Here is a 24326-nt window from a genome sequence, read left to right on the forward strand (position 1 = left end):
TAGCCCTCTACCAGCCGACGAAGAAAAAAAAATAAGGGCAAAATTAAAAAAAAATTAAAAATATTGGATGGCTCCTATTTATTAAAATTATTATAATATAACATAAATAGACCATTAACTAACCTAATTCAGTAGTATTTAGCTCTTAAGTTTCACTAAAATCATATAATATAACACCCCAACAGTTCATATAAAATACAATTATCACTTTATCGCATGAAATACGAGAAGGGTCGTTTATATATACAAAAATTTTTAGTTTATATTGAATATGAAAGTAGAACTGCTTAAATATGATAAAAACAATTTTTGGCATTTTTATTATGCATTTTTACAATTATTCCTATTTTTGTAAACTTAGGCAAAAGTTGCGTTTTATGCCAATTCAGGCATATTACGATGTGCTTTTTCTCATTGGTTTGCTATAAACAGTATATTTTTATGATCTATTTTATTTTATTGTTCACTAATGGGCCTAGAATAGGATTCAAATACAAATTTGGGCGTCTGCCATATATTAAAAAGTTTTTTTCCGAAAAACGCAATTTACGAGTACTTTTTCGACTTCAGAAAAAAATGTTTAGGAGTGTAATTGACGAACGTTAAAATCATGTCGGATGCTTAAGGCATTGCTTTCTTCAAACAAAAAAAAAAAATGAAAAAAATATATACTGAAATTTTATTTAAAAAAATATATTTAATTTTTACACTTAATCGTTGGTAGAGGGCTCAAAGTAAATAGCTAGATTTTTTAAATTATTTTTCTCGTTATCTACATAAAATTACGCATCTTTTAGGTGGTATTACATTGCTTATTTCCAATATTTACTCAAACGGCCCACCCTAATGCCGGGTCCTACTGAAATAATATATAACACTTGCACTGCGTGGGCTATCAAACTCGCCGCAGACTTCTCTTGGTCTACCATTAAATCAATGTATCTTTGCCGTATAATTAGCTAATCCTTATCATTAAGTTTTACTTAAAATCTGGGATGAGATGCCAGAAGGTGTTAATCTTCCAGTCCTCCTTGTCCCAGTAGCGGGTGGGCGGCACGTAAACGAAGTTCATCTCTATGGTCCTGAACCGCTTCTTGAGCTCACCCTCGAATTGCTGTGCCGAAAAAGAAGATTATAGACTTGAGAGATCACAGCTCCTTCAAGTCTCTTTTGATTGGGCTTAATTTAAAAAATATATTATGAAAATATATTTTAAACATATGTTTGTTGCTTTTAAATGCCACACGGCGCATCCATTTGCCATGCCACTGACGCCACGAGGGTAAAATTTAGTTTTGTGAATCAATAATGCCAACCAAAAAGTGGGGTGTTTTTCAGTAGATTTTCGTCAAAAAACGATCGACGTCAAATGCCGCATTTGGCGTCGTTGTCATGATTTTGCGTTGACGTCAATTGCCGTCTGTGGCGTTCAAAAGTTACATTTCAAAATAAATTAACGTGCTAAACTTCCAAAATATGAATTCAAGCATTTTACGTGACAGCTACTCCATATAACAATAGGGACCATCCAAGGCTTAGAGAATATAACCAACGGAGTGGTCATTAACAGGCCTTCCCCTCTGTGGAAAAAAGGCGGCCAATGGTCAACCACATGTCAAACACATGTATGGACTGACGTTTATCTGACATGACGTTCCTATAAATTTGATGTGCCCCTCCCCCGCAAAAAACGGCAGACTATTTTGTACCGAAAATTATAGACATGGCGTCTCCGTTGGTTATATCCTCTAAGATCCAAGGTATAGCTGTGGTATCTGTGTATACGTACCATTTCGTCGGACAAGGACGGCGGCAGGTCGGGCGGTTTAGCCCCGCTGTCGGCCAGCGCGAGCACCTTTGCCGCGCTCGCGCACACTTCCGGCGTGAAGTGTTGCCTGTATCACAAATATAATACATAAAAATAAAGGACATCCTTACACAAACTTGTAAGTCCTACAGTAAGCTAAAGAAGGCTTGTGTTGTGGGTACTCAGACTACGATATTTCCCACTAATGTTATAAATGCGAAAGTAGCTATGTCTGTTTGTACCTCATCACGCTTAAAAGCTGAATGGATTTAGGTGAAAGGACTATGCGTCAAAAAGGTCCAAATACCAACAGAGTTGAGAATTAGGCCACTAGATAGGTGTTTCTATTTACTTCATTTCGTTCAATGGGCAAGCAGAATTTCACTGCAGAGCTGAAATATTGGTATTTTAGTCAAAAACCGGGCAAGTGCGAGTCGGACTCGCGCACGAAGGGTTCCGTACCATAATGCAAAAAAAAAAACAAAAAAAGCAAAAAGAAAACGGTCACCCATCCAAGTACTGACCCCTCCCGACGTTGCTTAACTTTGGTCAAAAATCACGTTTGTTGTATGGGAGCCCCATTTAAATCTTTATTTTATTCTGTTTTTAGTATTTGTTGTTATAGCGGCAACAGAAATACATCATCTGTGAAAATTTCAACTGTCTAGCTATCATGGTTCGTGAGATACAGCCTGGTGACAGACGGACGGACGGACGGACGGACGGACAGCGAAGTCTTAGTAATAGGGTCCCGTTTTACCCTTTGGGTACGGAACCCTAAAAATGTCGTTGCCCTTATTACCTAGGCAATAGAATCCATCGTTAGCCAGACAGACACCAAATGTGGCTTGCTCCATGTGCATAAGGACCCTTTTCTGATGGCTTTTTTAAAGGTTACACTAGCGTCTCCCGAGCGTCGGCGTCTAGACAGCGCTATGGCAAATGGCGTCGCTGCGCAATTGCGCCAACGATGCGTCGAGCAATACCCATAGAGTTGACAAGACGCCGATGTTCGGGAGACGCTAGTGTTCAAAATTTCAAAATTCAAAATTTATTTATTTGGGTGTGTTACACTTGTTAAACTCACTTTAGCGCGGCGACCTCCCATAGCGAGGACTGTATGGCGTTTGTGGCGTTCGCTCTAGACTCTTCCATCTCGAACGGGTCTTGCGGGACTGAAAGAGACGGCACACTTATAATACGACTGTCGACTACTACAGTGATAGTGGACGATCACTAGTCGCTACTCCATATACAAACGTGCTAACAAATTTTTAGTAATCAGAACACGATACTGAATATGAATGGTTAAACGGCCGACTTCCAAAAAGGAGGAGGTTATCAATTCGACAGTATTTTTTTTGTATGTATGTTACCTCAGAGCTCCGTGATTTCTGAACCGATTTGGAAAATTGTTTTTTTGTTTGAAGTACATCCCACATCCGCACCGACTTCAAACGTATTATAGTTAGTTTTTTTTTAGCATTAGAAAGAACTTGAAAGAAGGTAAGCGGTCTTGACATGTCTTTTAATTGAAAAACGCTTATTAAACATCAGTAATTATTACTTATTAGAGCAGAAAAATATATATGATCGTATTAGATTCATAATAGTTACATATTTGCCGTAACTTCTTTTTAAAATGTGTTTTTCAATTAAAAGACACATCAAGATTGTTTACCTTCTTTCTAATGCTAAAAAAACGAACTATAGTAGTAGTATAGTAGCTAGCATATTTAAAACGGAATGATACTTTATTTTATCCTTTTTGAGGTCGGTTCCTTTTTTAAGATATTTTTTTCTTACACCTTGTTATCGCAGTGAAGATAATAAAAAGTGTGTAAAAATATGCCACAAATATGAGGTACTTATACTTACCATTCTGAAGTGGCAATCGAAAGACTTGAAAAAGAAAAACTCAATATTAGGCGCTGTCTCGTGCCGCGCAGAGCAACTGGGGCGGGCTCAAGGGGCGAGGCACGAGCCCATAGACTACACCACCTCAAGTACCTCAACGACTAGACGAAGCCCTTAAGACAATATAGATCACATACGGATGTATTGCATAGTTATTTTCCATCGTATTTTCACGGAGACGTACGAACCTGTCTTGCTATTTCAGTCAGTACCGGTACAAAAAGTACTGAGGTTGACTGAAGTAGCATGACAAATACAAACTTTTTCGAGAAAATACGATGGAAAACAATATATTATATACAATTAATTTCGGGGATCTCGGAAACGACTCTAACGATTTCGATGAAATTTGCTACATGGGGGTTTTCGGGGTATAAAAATCGACCTAACTAAGTCTTATCTTTGGGAAAACGTGTATTTTTTAGTTTTTATATAATACATTCTCTTCCAGATATTATAAAAGTTATTTTTATGATATAGGAGGCAAACGAGCAGACGGATCACCTGATGGTAAGCGATAGCTGAAGTAAAAGACTTTCGTCGCTTTATTATGTGTCCGTAAATGTTGTCAAAGCTGCAATGTTATAATACTCACGTATGGCGGGCTGGTCGTTCTTGAGCATCCTCTTGAGGCCCGGGTGCCTGTGCACCATGTTGGCGATGAGCCGCAGCAGCTCCTGCGCGTCCTCCGGGGAGGCCACCAGCGCCAGGCGGGAGAGCCGTTTGGCGAACGACGCTATCATGGCCTCGGGGACGCGACTGGAATAATTAAACCAGGTTATCACTAAAAATTTGGATTTTATGGCTGAAGACTAGAACTTTAATATATATCCAGGAAGTCGCTGTGCGACCTTATTATCGTACAGTCCATATACTTACGTGGAGCTAAGAAACACGTCGGCGATATGTATGAGGCGCCTCTTGGACCGCGTGGCGAACATGTCCGGTTCGAACATGCCGTACAGCCGGTCGTATATGTCCGGGAAGTCGATGTCGTGCTCGGTGACCAGCTCCATGATGCCGCGCAGAGCTATCATGCTTATGGCGGATCCTGGGGAAATGCGCTTGTATTAATTTTGTTTATTTCCAATCGCTGGAGTAGACTTTCTGTCAAAAAGCGAAATTCGTTTATACAGTATGTAAACTTACGAAAACATTTACACAGACCCGTTAATGTGCAGGTCCCACTGAGTAATTTTTACTATGGCACTGACCCCGAACTTGCGAAAAAAAATTTGGTTGTTTCATACATTTCAACTTTCTATGGGAGAGTCAATTATTTTTCGTGATATCGGGATTGGTGCTATAGTAAAAGTTGCTCAGTGTGACTCATTCATTAACTGGTTTGAGTAAATGTTTTTCGTTAATTTATATACGCATAAATTATTTTCGGAGATATATTTCCTAAAATTTTGATAGTAGTATTATAATGAATCGTACCGCCAGCAGCGGCACTCGTGGTTAACTGTGTACGACTGGCTCACTGTAGAACAGTACATACCGCAATCCAAGCTGTCGCACAAGAAGTCAGTAGCTAGCACGGGCTTGGTTAAGTAGGGCATGATACGGTCAACCAGCACGACTAGAGCCCTGCGGTGGTTCTTCTCGTTGGCCCGGAGGGGCCAGTGCATGCAGAAGCCCCAGCAGCGGTTGATGTACTTCTTGCAGACGTCTGGGTCGAAGATGTCGGACACCATGGCTATAGAAAACAAAGCGGATTAAACTAATAAATAATTATTTATTAATAAACCATAGTGGGTATAGCACACGCAGTGAAAGTGTTATTTTAAACGTCAAACTTCTATAAAATTATGACGTAAATTACACTTGCACTGCAAACTTGTTTTGCAAACAAATCGTAGCAGACTTGTCTTGCTCCTCTACATTAGATAACATCCATAACTCAGTAACAAATGTTCATGATAAACACACAAATAAAGGCCCATACCATCCATACGAGAGGTATACCTTTTTTTTTTATTGGGAGGAAAATCCGTTATGGATACCTCCGCACCGCAGGGACAGCGCGGAGGTTATGTCGGCCTTTCACCGACTAAAAACCTCCCAGTAGTCCTTCTCAGCGCATTTCGGACGGCTCTGGGATCTCCAGTGAACGCGCCAGTGCCGTCCTAGCGCTATGCCTCTTTGAGGGTCCTCTTTTTACGAGAGGTATACCTAGTTGTAATAACAAAACTTACAGTCTCTCCGAATGAGGTAGCGGTCCTCGGCATAAATCTTCTTGTCGTAGTACCTCTCGGGCTGTTTGGGGCGCTCCTTCTTATTCAGACCAGGCTTCATTATCATGTCGAACAGCTCCAGATAATTTTGTACGTAGACTTCAGTCGGAGACCTAAGATAAGATAAGATGTTTATTTGTATAGTCATGTACTCGTATATCCCTTTGTGTCACAAATTTTTATTAATTATAAAAAATTTAGTAATAAAAGCGTGCAGTAGTGTATGGCTTATGACTTAGAGAATATAACCAAACGGAGTGGTCATTAACAGGCGTTCCCCTCTGTCGAAAATAGGCGGCCAATGGTCAACAACATGTCAACCACATGGTATGGACTGACGTTTATCTGACATGGCAATTGTGACGTTACGCATACATTTGATGTTCCCCTCCCCCGCAAAAAACGGCAGACTATTTTGTACCGAAAATTATAGACATGGCGTCTCAAGGCTTATGACCAGTGTTGCCAACTTGGCATAAATGATGCCAGATCTGGCATATTTTCACTCGCTTTGGCATCAAAATTTTCCATTTAGCATCTGGCATATTTTTTAGCATAATTTAGTCTAAGCCAAGTTTGCACCAACTTGGCAGCAACAATATGCGCCATCGTCTTATGTGGTTCATATTTTTATATGAATTTTGACTTTTGTGGACGGATGGACGTCGACGGACTATATAAAGTTGGTCAAGCAGATCTAGTCAGTAGAAAAAGGCGGCAAATTTGAAAACTGTATGTGTTTTAAGTGTCTAATTTCAAGTGACATTTTAGCATTTTTTTGTAGCATATATCAAAAATCTTGGGCATCATTTTGGCATAATCTACACATTAGTCTAGCATTTTTTCACAATCCGAGTTGGCAACACTGCTTATAATGACTAAAATAAGGGAAAATAATTTTTAGTCAATTTTGAAGGGGATGTACGTAAATAGGTGGTTGGTATAGATGACCACCAGGACGAAAAGAGATATGGGATGTTATTACAGTTATACAGGAAGCTTCCATGACACCCTGTCAGGGCACACAAATTATCTTATATCTAGGTTAATACTAAATTACTTTACATGCCATGCATGCTATTAATATGTATAATGGACGGGACGGGAGCTTATATACCGCTTCGTGACTTGGGTGTTTTTTCTATCCCATAAATTTATGGTAACAAAATACATTGATGTAGTGTACGTATTTTCTCGGAAAGGTTTCGTATTTGTCATGCCATTTCAGTCAACCTTAGTACTTCTTGTACCGACACTGACTGAAATAGTAAGACACCTTCGTACGTTACCGTGATAAAACAATGGAAAAAAATTATGCACTACATCTGTACAGATTTTTGAATATTTTCACATATACAGTATTCTAAATGCAATAAAACCCACCGGCCTAGCCATGGTTACAATCGCTATCGCTTCGACAACGAGACGCTTTGTGTCTCACTATCACTCTTCCATATTAGTGCTGTAGTACTGGATTTCCAGGCATAATAAGATTTATCGACCACATACATGCCAATTAAATTTCAACTTTAGCAATCCGATTTTGACTTGTCTTCAAATGAATCACCCAAACGTAACTATTTGGAATATATTTGTCGGAATCTAGAATGGTACAGCCTGGAAAAGTGTTAAGAGTGACTCATTGTCAGGTGAGAGTGCTTAGAGTTCAGTATGATTTGTAAGTAGCCGTGTGTTCACCTCTCCTGCCGTCTATACATGCCCTGTATGTAAGACTCACTTGTTATACTTCAAATCGGCCAGCACTTTAAGCGCGTTCTGCTGAAAGTCACGGTACTCGGCGAACGACTCGATGTATCGGATGAAGACGCTCTGCGACTGCTTAAAGTCCAGTATGATTTGTAAGTTGTATGTAGCCATGTGTTCGCCTCTCCTGCCGTGTGTATATGCCCTGTATGTAAGACTCACTTGTTATACTTCAAATCGGCCAGCACTTTGAGCGCGTTCTGCTGAAAGTCACGGTACTCGGCGAACGACTCGATGTATCGGATGAAGACGCTCTGCGACTGCTCAGGGTCGAGGATCACTTCGAAGATGCTCTGGAAGGGAGGGTAGCGATGAGAACACGGCTAGATTTCAACTCTCGATGGAAAAATAGGACATACACACAACGCAATCAATACTCACAAAACAATATTTTAACACAATTTGTATATTGACCCTTGCTACGCTCCTTCGTTCGATTTTTTTTTTAATTATTATTATAAGGATCCCTAACTCTTACAAGTTATATAACAATCTAAAAAAATCAAATGAACGATATGTATAGTTAATAAATATTTAAATAATTCTATTTTCGTTAAATAGATTCGCTATTTTGAAGTGCAGAGTGAAGATTTATGTTTAACGAAACCGAGAAAAAGTATCTACTCATGTGTATCACTCACTGTAGAAAAATACACGTGACGTTTCCAAAACCCCCTCCCCCAACGTGATCTATCGTGATTTTTTCGTGATATGATGATATGAACGTTCCAAAAATATATTTACAGCGATTGTCAGTGTCTAAAGTCCACTTGCACCATCCTACTAACCCAGTGTCAAATTGTACTGGTAACCATGGTAACTCCAGGTTTAACCGGTGAGCCCCGGGTAGTGGAATGGTGCAAGTGCATGGCCTAAGAGACGTGAAATATACTTTTGGAATGCTGGCTTGTAAAGATGTTTGTGAACTTGACTTTACAGACATCTACACATTAGTTTGCAATTGAAACTCTCGGTCCTTGGTCGTCAGACACCAAAAAACTAGTAAAATAAATTTCTACCAAACTAGTCTGGGTGTCTGGCGAGGTCGCCAGACACCCAGGTCACGTAGGGCTCAGGGCTCGTAGGTACGAGCTGCCCCTTTTTTGCACAAAAACTCAGCCTCGCTGTGCAGAGGGGGAACGCAGCCAGCGTCCTAGGAACAATGCCTCAAGCTAATTTAGGTCTAGATTTATGATTTATTTACTTTATTATTTAATATCTGTTTTAATTAGTTGGAGTTGTTATAATTTTTCAGGTGTCTGAACATTCGATTCTCAGTCATATAACTCATATATTTATTCGCCATTTCATTTCCATCGCACGACATCTAGAGTTCTAGACCTATCATCAAGTCCGGCTGAAGGAGGGCACGAGTAAAGGGGTGGGGGGGGGGGGGGGGGTATTATAAAACGCATGTCAAGTGGATGCACGTCACATAGGGTTGCCAGATCAAAAGGCGCTATTATCGGGAAACAATAACAATTATTCGGGATTTTGGGACTTATATAAGTCGGGAAAAAAAAATACATTCAAATTCAAGTAATTGTATAAAAACAACGATATTTTACATTATTGGCACTACGTCAGCTCGCTCGCTCGACGACAGTTCGGAACTTGAAATTATTATTTTATAACGTGAAGCTGTTTTTCGGGACAATTTTCACTTTGTCGGGAATCGGGAACACATGCTAGAAATCTGGAGAATCCCGCCAAATCCCGACCATCTGGCAACCCTAACGTCACATGCAAGCAATCAATATGTCTGGGACACGCAGTCGTATTGCAAACTGCAACTGCGAGCGGTGGGAGGTAAAAGAGGTGGGGTAAAAAGAGGGGTGGTAAATAGGGAGGAGGGTAATAAAACACTTTGTTTTTAATGATATATATTTGATTACTATTTTCCTCTCGCTGGTGTGGCGAAAATTTGTGTTTCGCCAGGGCGCGCCTTGAAATCCTCGCAACGCTCATGATTCACCAGTTTCATGTTTAAAGCATAAGAGACTTACAAGTATTGAAATGTCACAAAATATTGTAACATCTACTTACATACATATTTAAAAAATATTCAGCGATAGGCGACTAGCAAATGTCAAATGATTTTATTCATAAATCCTGAGCAAATAATTGTACAAGTTGTGGTTTGAACCACCGGGTTTAAAGCCACGCGGCTTCCCACTAAGCTCCCTGTGCATTTATCGTCAATAATTCGCGTAGCTCTTACGTGTAAAATTATATAAAATCGCACAGCAATGCAAAGCAATAAAACAGCTCGCTTTATCAATATTCGCTTAAGCAGACAGCAGTTTCAAGTGACTTTCTTTTTTGATTGGGGTTAAGAAAAATAAAAAAACGTTTGCTCCCATACAAAAATGGTGAGTCCCTGATATTTATATGGGGGCAAACTTTTTCTGCTGCATTACCGTACAAAATGTAACTTTTATCTGATCAAGTTGTTAATTTTAATGTGTTAATGAATTACTTATGGATCTAATAATGTAAACAAAAAAAGTAAAAAAAACAACATGGTTTTATAAAATAGTTTTCTCTTTGTTACGGGAGCCTAGGGACACGAAATCAGTGTTTCTAAAACATGATTTACCCATACACTAACAGGGCAAGTTAAATTAAACTGTAATACGGATACGACGCGAGAGATATAAATAATAATAAATAAATATGAGGGGACATCTTACACAGATCAATCTAGCCCCAAACGGCCCAAACTAAGCAAAGCTTGTACTATGGGTACTAGGCGACGATAAACATACTTAAATACAGAGAAAACACCCATGACTCAGGAACAAATATTTGTGTTCATCACACAAATAAATATCCTTACCGGGATTCGAACCCAGGACCATCCGTTTCACAGGCAGGGTCACTATACCCACTAGGCCAGACAGGTCGTCAATTAAGTCATATAGTAATTTAAGTTATTCTGTAACTTACCATGAGTCGCCAGTCCGGGAAGCAGATAATCCCTTGCTTGGACAGTGTCGGATTCTCCCCCTCGACGGCCAGCATCTTCAAGCAGGAAGACAGCGCCTGCTTGCGTGAGCTCTCCTCGCCCCGGCTCATGCAGGCCAGCACGCGCTTGAACGCCAGCTGGTAGTTCTCGCGCAGCCAACGCACGTGAATCAGGGCGGGGTTGCCGCCTGTGGAGGTGACGTAATGTTACTCGGCTACGACATTTAGCGACGGCGGCAGCGATAACCATAGGTTAGAGCAAGACACAGCGATCGGACCTTTCGTTCCCACCTGTGGTTGTCGCTGGCGCAGTCGCAGGTCGCTCAATGTCATGGCCGAGCCGTTGGTATCACTGGCTAAGTACCTAAGTACTACTTAGGGCCCCCCCACATCTGGCGTCTTTCGAGCGTCGGCGTCTACAATTCTATGGCCGCTGCTCGACGCAACGTCAACGCAGCGTCGACGCAACTGCGCAGCGACGTCATTTTCCATAGCGCTGACCAGACGCCGACAGACGCCGACGCTCAAAAGACGCTAGATGTGGGGGGGCCCTTAGTTAGCTAAGTTTTTATCTCATGATATAGGAGGCAAACGAGGTGACGAATCGCGTGATGGTAAGCGATAACCGCCGCCCATGGACACCTGCAACACCATAGGGGTTGTAAGTGCCTTACCGGCCTTTAAGAACTTTTCTTGAAGGTTGTATCGGTCTGGAGATACTGCAGGCAACAGATTTTTAGAATATAATTGTATGTTTTAATTGATATGTATAATTCTTAATATGATCCTGCATTTTATTGTAAAATAAATGAAGTGTAAGTTGAAATTTGAATAAATATATAATTTGAATTTTCAGTTTTATTGCAGTTTTATCCATAATTTCAAATTGAAGATTTAGAATGATGAAATTTCATATGACAACCTCTGTAAGTTTAAATTATTGATTGACAATACAGGTATAAACAAAATAAAAAAGAGATTTTGCATTCCTCCCTAACGCCCACTGCTTTTATGTCCTTGAAGAGTGAGACAGCAGAATACAATATGTGCAAACAAGTAAGATAGGTAGATAAAATCAATGCAGCATCCTATCCCAGACTGTCTGGATGTGAAAGAGATGGCATGATAATCAATAGTGCACCCACTCATGTCCTGGATGACCTAGAATCCCTGAAAATGTCTGGCAATGAGCAATCAATAATGAAGCCATACTTTTTTTAAGGGGGGGAAGCGGAGCGGCACCTAATTTTACTAGGGATGTAAAAAATACCTTTAAGCTGAGAGTAACAATGGAAATCACCTTAAGAAAATGAATTGTTCTAACATTAGCAAAATAAAGACTTGGCTTAAGGGACTCGCATCCAGGCCATAATTGTTTAAAAAAAGGCCTCCTGTTCCAATATGTTTTGAATCTTTATTTTGTCAAAATCTAAATGGCTTTTGTGTTGGCAAGTTTTGATATGTAGGCTGCTAGAGGTTAAAATTTATATAATGAGAAGTTTATAAAAACATTTACTAACACAAATTAAGAATTGGCTACTTTCCTACTAGCCAATCAGCTTCTTTTTTAGAACTGTCAAAATGATTTGCTAATATGGAATTTATATGAAAATGTGTGCAGTGACGTCACAGTTAACTCACCTACTTTTTATACTTCCATCCAATTTATTAAATAGAAATTGTGTTTAAAAATAACTGCTATCTATGTTTTTCTAATAATAATCTGGTGCTTTATTGCGTGCATGGTGTGAAATAATTTATTTTAAGTAGAGGAAAGTACAGTCACCTGCAATAGTATATTACTCTTCGAGGGCCGCAAAATTATATGACTCGCTCTTATGGCTTTACAAATAAAATCGTGTCAGATATTTTTGCGGCCTTCATTTTGTAACATATTATTGCAGGTGACTGTACCCAATTGTAAAGTATAGTTGGAATTTTTAGATGTCCGAGCAGCATTTGGAGCAAGTCCAAACTATCAATCAATCAGAAATGTGTGCCCTAAAATGGCAGTCTGTGGCTAAGTTACAGAATTAATGGCCCTTCTTTAAAACATTAATGTCTGCAGTTCAGCATTCAAAACAAGACAGCGCTCATGCAACAAACTTCTAACCTATAAAGAATGCAACAAGTAGATGAAAGTCTAACAGTCAGAATGCAACAGCATGAGAAAATCAATACAGCTAGTCTAGACGACCTGTTTATAAATATAGTGGGCGTAGGTAATCAATACCTGAAGGGACGATTATAGACGAATAACTTGACCTTCAAGTGCCTTGTCTATAAAAAAAACTTACCGTCCGGGCCTGTGCCTTTTCCTTGCTCATACATCTCCCCGCGCTTCAGCAACGACGTGAAGATTAATTCCACAGTTAACAGCAGCGGTGTATAATTCTTCTCTTCTTTCTGCAATAAAATAACACATTACAAAACCAATCTAAGCTAAAACAAAGAACATAAACACTTTACTTACGTTAAACATCTCCAAAACTTCACATAAAACGTTCGCATTTTTTTTGGATTCCAGGATCAGTTCCGCTTTAGCGAATAGCTCGTTCGGCACTTTCCTCGGCTTCTGAGGCCGAGAGTTAAAGTAGCAGATGACTGCAGGACGCATCTCGGAGCCGGTCGAAAACAGAATGACCGGTTATCTGGTTATTTGCCGACAACAGTAGACGCAGGATTTCGCGCACGCCGCGCGCACGTTGCGCAGTGAATCTGTCACTCTCAGGTCAGCTGTCAGTCGTGTCATTGGTTGTTGTTGCTCGGCACAGATAAAGAATATATAAAAGCATCGAGTAATCGGTGCTTTACAATCGATTTTTCTTATCGATATTCGGAAGAAAATATCATACTTAAAAGCAATTAAATTATCTGCTTTACGTTTTATAACTTTTATTACATTTATCCAGCGCTATAATATTAACCGACTTTCAAAAATGAAGACGTTCCATTAAAAAAGGGGTAATGAGTAAAATAGTAAGCCAAATAATGACGCAATAGTTTATTCTCTTTATTAAAGTTAATACAAGGCATTCACAGTTAAGTTACTATCACTAACGCCGTAAGCAAAAACGTATCTATGTATGAACAGTTATCTACAAAAATACTTCAGAAACCTTTCATGATAATTTCCAATGCCTTGGAAGCTTCGAGCAACACCGGCTTCCGACATGTCGGAAGGGAGGGGCCCAAGCGATATCTCGCAGTACAAATCTTTCTGCCAATTTTCGCGGGGGGAAAGGTGCACACAGTCGCATTTCTCACACACTTACATACAAAATCCAATCTGTAATGACGACACAAATACATAGAAAATGACACACGTCAAAGACAAATCTTGCAAACCTCGATCTCTTTTTGTGTACGGACGAGTGACTAGTGTCACAACACGCACACTAACACATTTTCGTTGAAGTATGTCATTGTATTCAGATAGTATTCAGAGAGATGAGAAGTCGGATTTGTCCCTCGACCGATCCGCAATTTGTACTGAGCGAGCAAAATCGATAAATCCAACAATTACTTGAGACTAAAATATAATAATTGTATTTAAATGTAATTTAACGTATGATATCTAAAAAAAATATTACATGTGAAATGTAACACTTTCTTTTTGTAAATTTGATGTCCCCGACCTCTTTTTATAACAAAAAACCGAGCAAACAGGCATTTTTGTGCAGCAGTGTTCACGCGCGCGTCTGGACTCGGTCTAGTGAAAAATCCAAGTGCAACTAGTTTTATTACCCGCGGTAGATTATATTGACGCGCTAATCTTGTACCTCGGCAGAGGGGAAATAGTGCGAATGCCGCCTCCCTTCCGTGTTGCTCGAAGCTTGGAAGGCGTAGGTAATATCAAAAAGAATAGATAGTATAGAGGGGTCCTGTCAAAGTAAATTTTGTAGTCACGGTACATTTACTGCCATCTATCGACACACGATTAAAACTTAAAATAAAATTGAAAATGTATAAATGAATTAAAATATGTTTTCATCACACTTGCTCGGAAAAGATGTATTTACACGAAGGGCTTGCGGGCGGGAAATTGAAATTTTCGCCCTAGGGCGGAAAAAATCTTTTCCGAGCAAGTGTGATGAAAAACACTTATTTACACGTAGGGCTTGCGGGCGGGAAATTGAAATTTTCGCCCTAGGGCGGAAAAGTGTTTTATACAGAAGTTTGTTTTTATTAATTCTCCTTTTTTTCCTTACAAGTGTGATGAAAAACATTGTGTGTGCCACGGGCGGTAAAGAAATTCCGAACTCGTGAACATTTTAAGCCCTCGCTTCGCGTCGGGCTTAAAATTGACACTCGTTCGTAATTTCTTATTTCCCGCCCTTAATACACAATGTACTATTACGGATAGAGTCTGTGCGGAAAGAGAAGAGTCGTGGCAGAAACGGGAACTAACATTTTAAATTTTATGTGGCAATCAAACCTTTGCCACCTTGTCATGTAAAAAGTAAACAAACTTCTGTCATTGTATATTTATTAACAAAAACCGCAAGTTTTATGTATAAAATATTTTCAAAACACGATAAAACCGTACATAAAACCACAAGGAAAATTATATTTAACATTGTTCGGTTTTGTCAGCGGGAAGAAAACGGCTAAAAGCCGACTATCGACTTACAAAAAGTCGCGGAACGTGTTTCCGCTATTCGCGGGTATTGATGTTGTATTTAATATTAAATAATTACCTATTTAATAAGCCCCCTAAGTAACTTGTCTCCGGTACATAATCGGTAAGTATATTTATTCAAAATATATTAATTTTCATAAATATGCAGGTCATTCATGGTCTTTAAAATAACTGACAAATAGTCTTGATACTTGCCATTTTATGCATATTTATATGTAATTTTTTTTTCAGGATTGTGTAAAAGTACCTACGGTATCTCGAATAAAAGACCGCTAAGTAGGTGATATGCAAGAATTCGTAATCTACGTGCCGGATTCAAGCACATCCAGTTCAGATGAAGATAGTTCTATGAGTGTCCCTGGTTGTTCTGAAGCTAGCTCAAACATAAGTGACATTGAATATTTTAATTCAGACTTCGATTACAAAGAATAAAACTTTTTCTAATAAAATATTTCTTTATTTGTAGGTTCTGTTAGTTATGAAATTATATTTCATATTTAGCAGTGACTTTTTGGTGAAGTAAAATATCGTGAGATGAGAGAACCGAACATATCCCAATAAGGCCTACCTACTTAGGGGCGATCCATTAATTACGTCACACGTTTAGGGGGTGGAAGGGGGTCAAGAAAATGTGACATGTTGTGACATAGGGGAGGGGGGGAGTCACAAACATTGTGACGTCACTTTAACTTCATCAATATTCATCAGTAACCGAAAATTAATTTATATTTTTTTAATCGCTGTACATTTAAATAATGAGGTTTTAGAAGTAGGTAGGTAAATTCGTTCCTAATTGGTTTTGCGTTATAAAATTACTAATATTTCTTTTACAAAAAATATTTTTTTATAAAAAAAATTGCCGATTTCGTTGAAAACAAAATTGCCTAAATGTGACGTCACACAAGGTTTTTTAAATGAAAATTTGCAAAATGTGACCAAGTGTGACGAGGGGGGGGGAGGGGTCAAAAAACCTAGAAATTCGTGTGACGTAATTAATGGATGATCCCTTATGCACTATTTTTATTCATATCCATATTTATTATTAATAATGTACACATACATTACAAGTCAAGTTTACAATGGGTGAAATATATCCCAGATAAATTTACAGTTCTATTGCCCAATTTCTACCCGATCGACCCGGTTAATAACTGTTGGACTGCACAGATTAGGCAGTACATAAATGAGACTCTATCTTGTTTGGTACTAAAATTACAGTTGTATTGGGCAGATTCTTAACTAGTTTTAGCACTTTTAGCAGTTTTGTCAATCGCACTGTCACTTTTTAGTATCTGAGACATAAAAACAAGTGTGTTTTAAAAAGAAAACTAGTGCCTGCGCTAAATCAGGGGATTGAGTTGACGAGCCGACACCACCACCAGGCTCCGTTTAGTAAGCCGTGGTAAAAAACCGGAACAAAAGGGATTCAAGTATCATGACCTTTAGTGTCGTACTATAATCACGTGACCAGTGTTGTCAGCATAGCAAAAACTATAAAATAGCACTGGCGCGCCCTCAAATCCCACGACTCTTCTCTTTCCGCACAGACTCTATATGATTATTAATTTTTATTGTTCCACAATGACCCATGTTCTTTCACTGATACGTGTTAAAATTGTTAAATATCAAACGGTGTCGCCAACGCCATCTAAACGACAATAGGCCAAAGGTGTATGGCGCCATCTATTCGACAGTGACTTTTGCTTGACATCCGAGGCACGTTTTTTTCTTAGACTTTATTTATCTTATACGGAGTTATATATATCTCTGGTAATATAGTCAAAAAGACAGTGCACTAACGATGTTAGCATTTTTGTTGACCGTACATACTCAATACATTTTTCTTAAATGGCGGACTAACGCTACACTTACTATAGCTACATTATTATACATATAATTTTGAGTGGAATATCTGTAAATTTATAGGATTTATGTAAGCGAATAATAACATTTATAAGTTCTAAAGCTCAACGCAGATATTGGGCCAACCTCAACAAGTAATGATCAGTTATGTGTTAGAGAGAGCAAGCCTGATATCGATCTCATTCTATCTTATAACTTCATCCTGTAGAGTACTTATCAAGGGTAGAGCAATACTTGTAATATATCGGGCTTTATGTCAAGATTTGGTATTTGTAGCGTAAAAAAAGTCAATAATTATGCATTGATACCTATTTCGACTGTAGTGATATAACGTTTATTCACATAATTTTAAGCTATAACTTTTGAGACGCGTCGATAATATTGAACTATGTAGTTAAATTTTGAGTAAATAATAAAAATAAAAAAGTAATAAAAAACAAATTTCAAATATTTCAATTTACTTGAGAAAGGTAAATGTCAGAGTATCATTAAAACAACCTGTATGTTCTAATAAATAAATAAAAAACAGTATATTACAGTGTGATTTAGATAGCTACAATGATTTACAGTTATTAATTATGAAAAACTATCACAAATGTTTGTGGGTATACGAATCGGAATACTAGATATATTATACAAAGAGATATTTTGTTCGTAATATTATTTAAATACCGAATAACAAGTCAGCTCGTTTAGAATCTTATTAAAATTAGTCTTTATAACAGACCCAATAAGAGTCACTTTAATTTAAACAATAAAACAAGCTTTTAACAATAGTATTTATACATAAAAATACGAAACGTGACACATTTAGCGGCAAAATTTACTTCATGGATTAAGCCACAGTGTTATGATAATATACCAGTTGACATTTCAAAAACGGGCACAAATAATACTATGCTGTTTGGAAATGCCATTTCAGAAATGGGCCCTTGCTCTACTGTTATTTGACCAAATAAATATAAGTACTTTGACATTTGATGTGTTCACTAAGACTTCAGGTGAGACAGGTAAGTATGGATGCGGGTTAAGTGTAGCTGGCATTCAAAATGTTTACACATTGAATGTGTAAACAGGCCCCAATGTGAAGGCCTGCCATATTTACCCGGCAGCCCGCTAGTGTTTAGCATTAGCAGCTAAAGATGTAGTGCATTCATTATTTTCCATCGTATTATCACGGAAACGTACGAACGTGTCTTGCCATATCAGTCAGTCTCTGTTCAAAAAGTACTGAGGTTGACTGAAGTAGTGTGACATACGAAAGCTTCCGAAAAAATACTATGGAAAACAATTATGAATACATCTCGAATGGGCCAAACTCATTCGGTTTAACCCTTAAACCATATGACATTATTTTTAGTTATTCGATTTTTAGTTTTTCGATTTATAATTATTGTACAGAAGTATGTTGCCGCTATGGACTTAAGGGTTAAAATGGCCAGCGCAATCTACTCTAATATTTTGAGATGTAGCTTAATTTGCCTACTTTGATAAACTAATAGCCATTTATATAGCTATATATTAATATTACTCGACCGTCTTGAAAGGCAGCGCAGTGAGTTCATCAGTGCCGGGCGACGCCGTGAAGTATGGGGATACGTCTGATAGATAGTTGCGTGGTATGAGCCCTATGAGGAGGGCGATCTTGGCTGCTATTGGCGCTTTCTCTTCGTCGTCTATTATCGTGTCCTGGTCTGGCATTACCTGGCGACAAGGATAAAGAATACATGTGTTGTTAGGAGGTGGTCGTAGGAACTCTGTGATAAAACAACGCAACCTAATAGTGCATTTGACTACTAGTCTGTGAGAAAGAGTGTATTGTTTTTTTAAACTGCCAAAACGATTTTGCTGCTATGGTATTTATATGAAACACTAGCATGTGACGTCACAATAAAATTACCTATAGGTACTTTTTATAGTTTTATACGGGTTTTAAAATAGAAATTGTGTCTAAAAATAACTTCTGTCTACGTTTCTCTATTAATCTTCAGATGCTTTATTTGAGGCATGGTGTAAATTCTTTGTTTTAAATAGACGCAAAGATCCAATTGTGTTTTAAGAATTGTCTTGATGAGTGTTGCCTGTCGAAAGAAAACAGTCAGCGTTAAAAGCTTAATCGTATTTGTTTCTTAACCAGAATCATTAGTATTAGCAAAAAGAATAGATAGTATAGAGGGGTCCTGTCATAGTAAATGTTGTAGTCACTGTAAATTTACTGCCATCTATCGACACACGACTATAACTCAAAATAAACACGTACAAAATTATCAAAAAAAAAATATTTATACACGGTGTAACATGAGTAAACCGAATAATTTTAACAGCGTATTCCTGATCATATTTAGAACCAAAAATGTCCTATAAACTTTTTTGAAATTCGCCTAGTTTCAGAGATATTATTAATTTAAAAAAAAACAAGTTTTTATTGTTACATAGTGTAAAAGGCCTTTTTGAAGGTGATGTTGCTGCTATGGGACGTAGTCTAAATATCCTTATTGATAGATGTCAAAAAGTGACAAGTAACACTTTGCAAAAAGTAGGTTCTACGAAAAAAAAATGTAAAAATCAATTTTAAGTGACAAGTTTACCAATAACATTTATTTTTTATGTACAAATACATTCAAAAAATTGAAAAAAAAAACCAAAACAAAATAAAATTTTTTTGGCGAAATTGACCTAAACTCATATTACATTTTTTACTTCTTTTGACCTCAGAAATGCGTGGTTAAAATTATTCGGTTTCCTCATGTTACACCGTGTATATGGAAAAATTATTTTATTATTTTTATATCATTTTGACCCATGTTCATTCACTGATATCTATGTGTTAAAATTGTTAAATATGAAACGGTGTCATCACGCCATCTAGCCGAGAATAGGCTAAAGGTGTGTGCGTCATCTATCCGAGAATGACTTTTTCTTGATTTCCGAGGCACGTTTTTTTAGGGTTCCGTACCCAAAGGGTAAAACGGGACCCTATTACTAAGACTTCGCTGTCCGTCCGTCCGTCCGTCTCTCTGTTACCAGGCTGTATCTCATGAACCGTGATAGCTAGACAGTTGAAATTTTCACAGATGATGTATTTCTGTTGCCGCTATAACAACAAATACTAAAAACAGAATAAAATAAAGATTTAAGTGGGGCTCCCATACAACAAACGTGATTCTTGACCGAAGTTAAGCAACGTCGGGCGGGGTCAGTACTTGGATGGGTGACCGTTTTTTTTTTTGCCTTTCTTTGCATGAGGGTACGGAACCCTTCGTGCGCGAGTCTGACTCGCACTTGCCCGGTTTTTTTCTGTCGATTTAAGAATAAGTACCTTATCAGCAACATGTTTCTGGACGAGCCCGTCGCCTCCGACGTAGAATGTGGAGAAACCGTCATACCATCTAAAACAAAGAATTATTAACTTTTAATAAAATAATAAATAACTTCACATAACGAACGCCATCAATAGGAAATATTACTTAAAATTCTGCGTAGGGCTACAGCTACAAAATGATTGGTCGAGTTTATTTGTAGCCCACGATAAACCATACTAAATGTACGGTGGGGAATAAAAAAAAAAAGTGAGACTGTGACATGGACAAACAATAGCGCTTTATCTGCCACTCCTACTTCAAGATACATATTGTTTGGTCATCTGGCCCGTCTGGCCCCTCCCCCATTTCATCTCTGTATTATTGTACCTCTATGTTTAACCATTCAGGGCCAAGAACCCGACCGTCGGGTACACTGTTTGTAGCGACTACGCGCTACATACGGCGAAACCGTGGCTTCGCGCTACGCGCGTACGGTTTCGCATTCATTGCCACTACGGCACTTGGTGGCAATGAATGTGTTAAGGTGTAGTGACTTACAGCTCCTGATCAGCGAATGCCTCCTTCATATTCCACAGCTTGTACTTCCAGAACATGAAGAACACTTTGAACCCGGAGATGCCGCGCACCCGCCACCTCATCCTGAACACAATATACGGTTAATAAATTTAGTGGTCGGACATTTGGTATCATTCTATGGCCTGGGGTCCGCTTGGCAACTAATTCCGAGAATTGGCGTAGACACTAGTTTTTACGAAAGCGACTGCCATCTAACCTTTCAATCCAACCCAGAGGGGAAACTAGGCCTTACGATGTTTTCCTTTACCGAAAAGCGACTGGTAAATATCAAATGATATTTCGTACATAAGTTTTTTTTTTTTTTATTATTATGAATGGGCTTACTCATGGCCACAGACTAGCCGAGGCGTAGACGTGGCCTACGATGGAGCGAGCTCGCCCAGAAGGTGCCTGTTCACTCTTGATTTGAAGGTTGCCGGGTTATAAGAACACGGAAATATAGACGCCGGCAAGGAATTCCAAAAAACTCATTGGTACTGAGATTTGAACCCGCGACTTCCGAATTGAAAGTCACACGCTCTTACCTCTAGGCCACCAGCACATTTTGAACACCTCGGCCGCTTAGCAACTATTGTTGCCGACCTACCTAAAGATGAAATCACTTACTTGATACTAGAGTCCTCCGGGTGCTGGGTGATCTTCATCACTTCGAAGCGCACGTACGCGAACTTGAGATGCCCCACGGTGCGAAGCAGCGCGATTTGTTTCACATAGTGTATTAGACCACTGAAATTATATGTAATTCATAATTAATATTCAATAAATTGAATGTGAACTGAAATAAATCCTCTACAGTAGTCAGTAGTGTTTCTACTTGATAAAAACAAATTAAAATATTTCCTGGAAATAATTTAATTTGTTCAAATACTTCATTAAATTGAATGTGGTTTAACACATTCACCGTCCCAATCTTACGGCTTTGTAATAGAGGCTAGCCGTGACCCATATAAGGGGTGCGGACCGTGAACGTGTTAACCGGTCAACTTTTCATAAACGCGATGCCGAAAAGTTACTTCTGCCTTCCAGTCACCGTTGTAATATGGCAGCAGTGCAAATTATTTTAATTTTTTATTTTATTTAGCTGCCATTGTCATAAAATATGTCCGAGTTATGGATGTTTTGACTGTATACATACACAGTGGTCATTCCTCTGATGTTGTTGACAAAGATCAGATTGGGATGGTATATGGAGTAGTCCAGTGGCTTGATAAAGAGCTTGGGCATCTGCAAAAAAAGGGTTATGAATGAGACAGGTCAAAAATGTCAACAAACCAATGTTATGTGTCTCTGTGTAAAAAATGTTTTTGAGGTTGTGCAATAAAGAGGATTTATTTAGATAGTCTATATCGTATCTATTTTCTTTATTGGAGAAACAACAGAAGTAAGTACATAATAGTTAATGCTAAGTTATACAGTTCAAAAGATGTGCACCTACCTCCTAAAACGCTTGCGCTAGGATTTGTATTGAATTTTATTTTAAACTGAAATAAATGTCATAAACGAAAGACAAAGTGACCAAGGCCTCCAGCGCCAGCGCCCAAAAGGCTGGAATCAAACCAACATCCTCTGCAATCATGGAAGATCTGAAACCACTCCCACCTGGGTCAAGGTGGCATGGGTTGAATTTTTTATAGTGTATGCATTTCCTTTATAGCTACCAATATTACTTTTATGTTCGGATCCTCCAAGCACTTATAAACTCTTGAAGGCAAGCCATATGAAGGGTCAAGTTAAAGGTTGTCTGGAAGAGACTGCTCTTAAGCGATAAGACCGCACGTTGTTACCTCTATTGTCTTTGTTTATGTTACTGTACATTTATTGTAAACTATGAGTATGTGAGGTGCGCAATAATGAGTATTGTATTGTAAAAACTGTACAACTTACAGTCTCCGACAGCACATGGAACACCTTGGCGAGCTGCTCCTCACTGGGCTTCCCTTCTCTGTCTTTTTCAGAGGGTGCGGGTGCTGGTGTGCCTCCCGTGCTGTACACGGCATTGTACTCAAAGGCGGAGAGGCAAGTTGGTTGCAGTGACTGGAGGATATTTCATTATATAAAAACATAGACGAAACATACAGTGCATTATGAAGTATTTACACACATCACTCGTAAAATGCTATAAAATAGAGCAGCACAACCGAGTTGTAATTTTGACTGAATTCGATAAAGGAGGAGGTTATCAATTTGATATCTAATATTTGATATATCAATTGATGAGAGAAAATAACAACAAGTAATACTTAATCTCATGTTTAATATATGAAAAAGGAGGGATTGGTGGTTAAATGAAATAAAACCTAGATTGAGATGAAATAAAACAAGTTGCATAATGTTATGCATTGTGTACATAATATTACCTGCCAATTTATGTTTAGAATAATAAAACAACTAAATGAACTCACCTCTATATCTTCAAATTTGGATAAATCTATATTTCTAATACTATTATGTGTGTCATTAAACTCAAAAGGTAAGGTCTTCTCCACATAGTCGTCCGAGGTCAGCCCCAAAGACCTCACGGCTATGCCGTCTTTATAGCAGCTTAGTCGGTTGTACACATCCCGGTCCGGCCGCTCCTCGCGGTAACCTCGAAGCGAAGTCGCCGTGGTCAGTTCGTGAATGTAAACATTGTCTATGTTCGAGTCCACGGCACATCTTGACGGCACTGGACAGCTCGAGATGCGCCGGCGATGGAGGAACTGCGAATTTGTGACACACACCCTCTAATTGAGTCAATGTCAAGGAAATTCCTACATGGCACATGATGATAAAAATAACGTGGTTAAACACGTAATATACAATTATATACTTAATTTTTAAAGTAATATATAATACATTGTTTAAGTAAGAAAGTTATTTATAGTATATATATTGTAATATACTCACATCTTCCAGAAATTGTGCCCGCACGGGGATTTTTCTAGACAATCGGCTGGAATGATTTTTTGTGGAAACAATACCGTTTATAGGTGAGATTTTGTGGGAAAACGTGCGCAAACATAGCGCCATTTTCACATCGATCGTTTATTCACTTACTAGCACAAGAAATTCGATAATTGTTCGAAAATGTGTCGTAGAAAAATCAGACATATCGCATAAACACATGACAGATGTTCTCTTTTCTTAATTTTTGAATTATCGTATGTAGCGTTGGAATCTGCCATACAGCCACTTGAGTTTTATAAATATTAATATCGTAAATCGATATGAATGTCATCAAAATTAAACAT

General features: G+C 38.4%; 2 protein-coding genes and 1 long non-coding RNA gene across 3 annotated transcripts in view; 1 reads left to right on the plus strand and 2 right to left on the minus strand.

Moving 5' to 3' along the window:
* Positions 1 to 24326, plus strand: part of LOC134678443 (uncharacterized) — an 87592-nt gene that overhangs the window by 2703 nt on the left and 60563 nt on the right. The window lies entirely within an intron of this gene.
* On the minus strand, positions 932 to 13368 carry LOC134678398 (nucleolar complex protein 4 homolog). Its single transcript, XM_063536962.1, has 11 exons — positions 13166 to 13368; positions 12990 to 13098; positions 10675 to 10880; positions 7888 to 8018; positions 5923 to 6074; positions 5226 to 5423; positions 4604 to 4775; positions 4320 to 4483; positions 2895 to 2982; positions 1790 to 1895; positions 932 to 1114 (listed from the first exon to the last, which is right to left on the minus strand). Exons 1-11 carry the CDS (start codon positions 13307 to 13309, stop codon positions 980 to 982), a joined length of 1605 nt encoding a protein of 534 aa, XP_063393032.1. The 5' UTR covers positions 13310 to 13368; the 3' UTR covers positions 932 to 979.
* Positions 17639 to 24220, minus strand: LOC134678170 (uncharacterized). The gene is made up of 8 exons (XM_063536625.1): positions 23983 to 24220; positions 23499 to 23795; positions 22981 to 23130; positions 22232 to 22320; positions 21703 to 21822; positions 21058 to 21159; positions 20517 to 20586; positions 17639 to 18901 (listed from the first exon to the last, which is right to left on the minus strand). Exons 1-8 carry the CDS (start codon positions 24103 to 24105, stop codon positions 18725 to 18727), a joined length of 1128 nt encoding a protein of 375 aa, XP_063392695.1. The 5' UTR covers positions 24106 to 24220; the 3' UTR covers positions 17639 to 18724.

This window comes from Cydia fagiglandana, chromosome Z (genome assembly GCF_963556715.1).
Source record: "Cydia fagiglandana chromosome Z, ilCydFagi1.1, whole genome shotgun sequence".
Lineage (NCBI taxonomy): Eukaryota > Metazoa > Arthropoda > Insecta > Lepidoptera > Tortricidae > Cydia > Cydia fagiglandana.

Coding starts and splice junctions, on each gene's coding strand:
- LOC134678398 (XM_063536962.1), bottom strand. CDS start 13,309: ATGCGTCCTGCAGTCATCTGCTACTTTAACTCTCGGCCTCAGAAGCCG. Junction 6,075..7,887: donor GCCGATTTGAAGTATAACAA/GTGAGTCTTACA, acceptor ATCTTATCTTAG/GTCTCCGACTGAAGTCTACG. Junction 4,484..4,603: donor GACGTGTTTCTTAGCTCCAC/GTAAGTATATGG, acceptor TAATTATTCCAG/TCGCGTCCCCGAGGCCATGA.
- LOC134678170 (XM_063536625.1), bottom strand. CDS start 24,105: ATGGCGCTATGTTTGCGCACGTTTTCCCACAAAATCTCACCTATAAAC. Junction 23,796..23,982: donor GGGCACAATTTCTGGAAGAT/GTGAGTATATTA, acceptor ACAAATTCGCAG/TTCCTCCATCGCCGGCGCAT. Junction 22,321..22,980: donor TCCATGTGCTGTCGGAGACT/GTAAGTTGTACA, acceptor CTTTTTTTGCAG/ATGCCCAAGCTCTTTATCAA.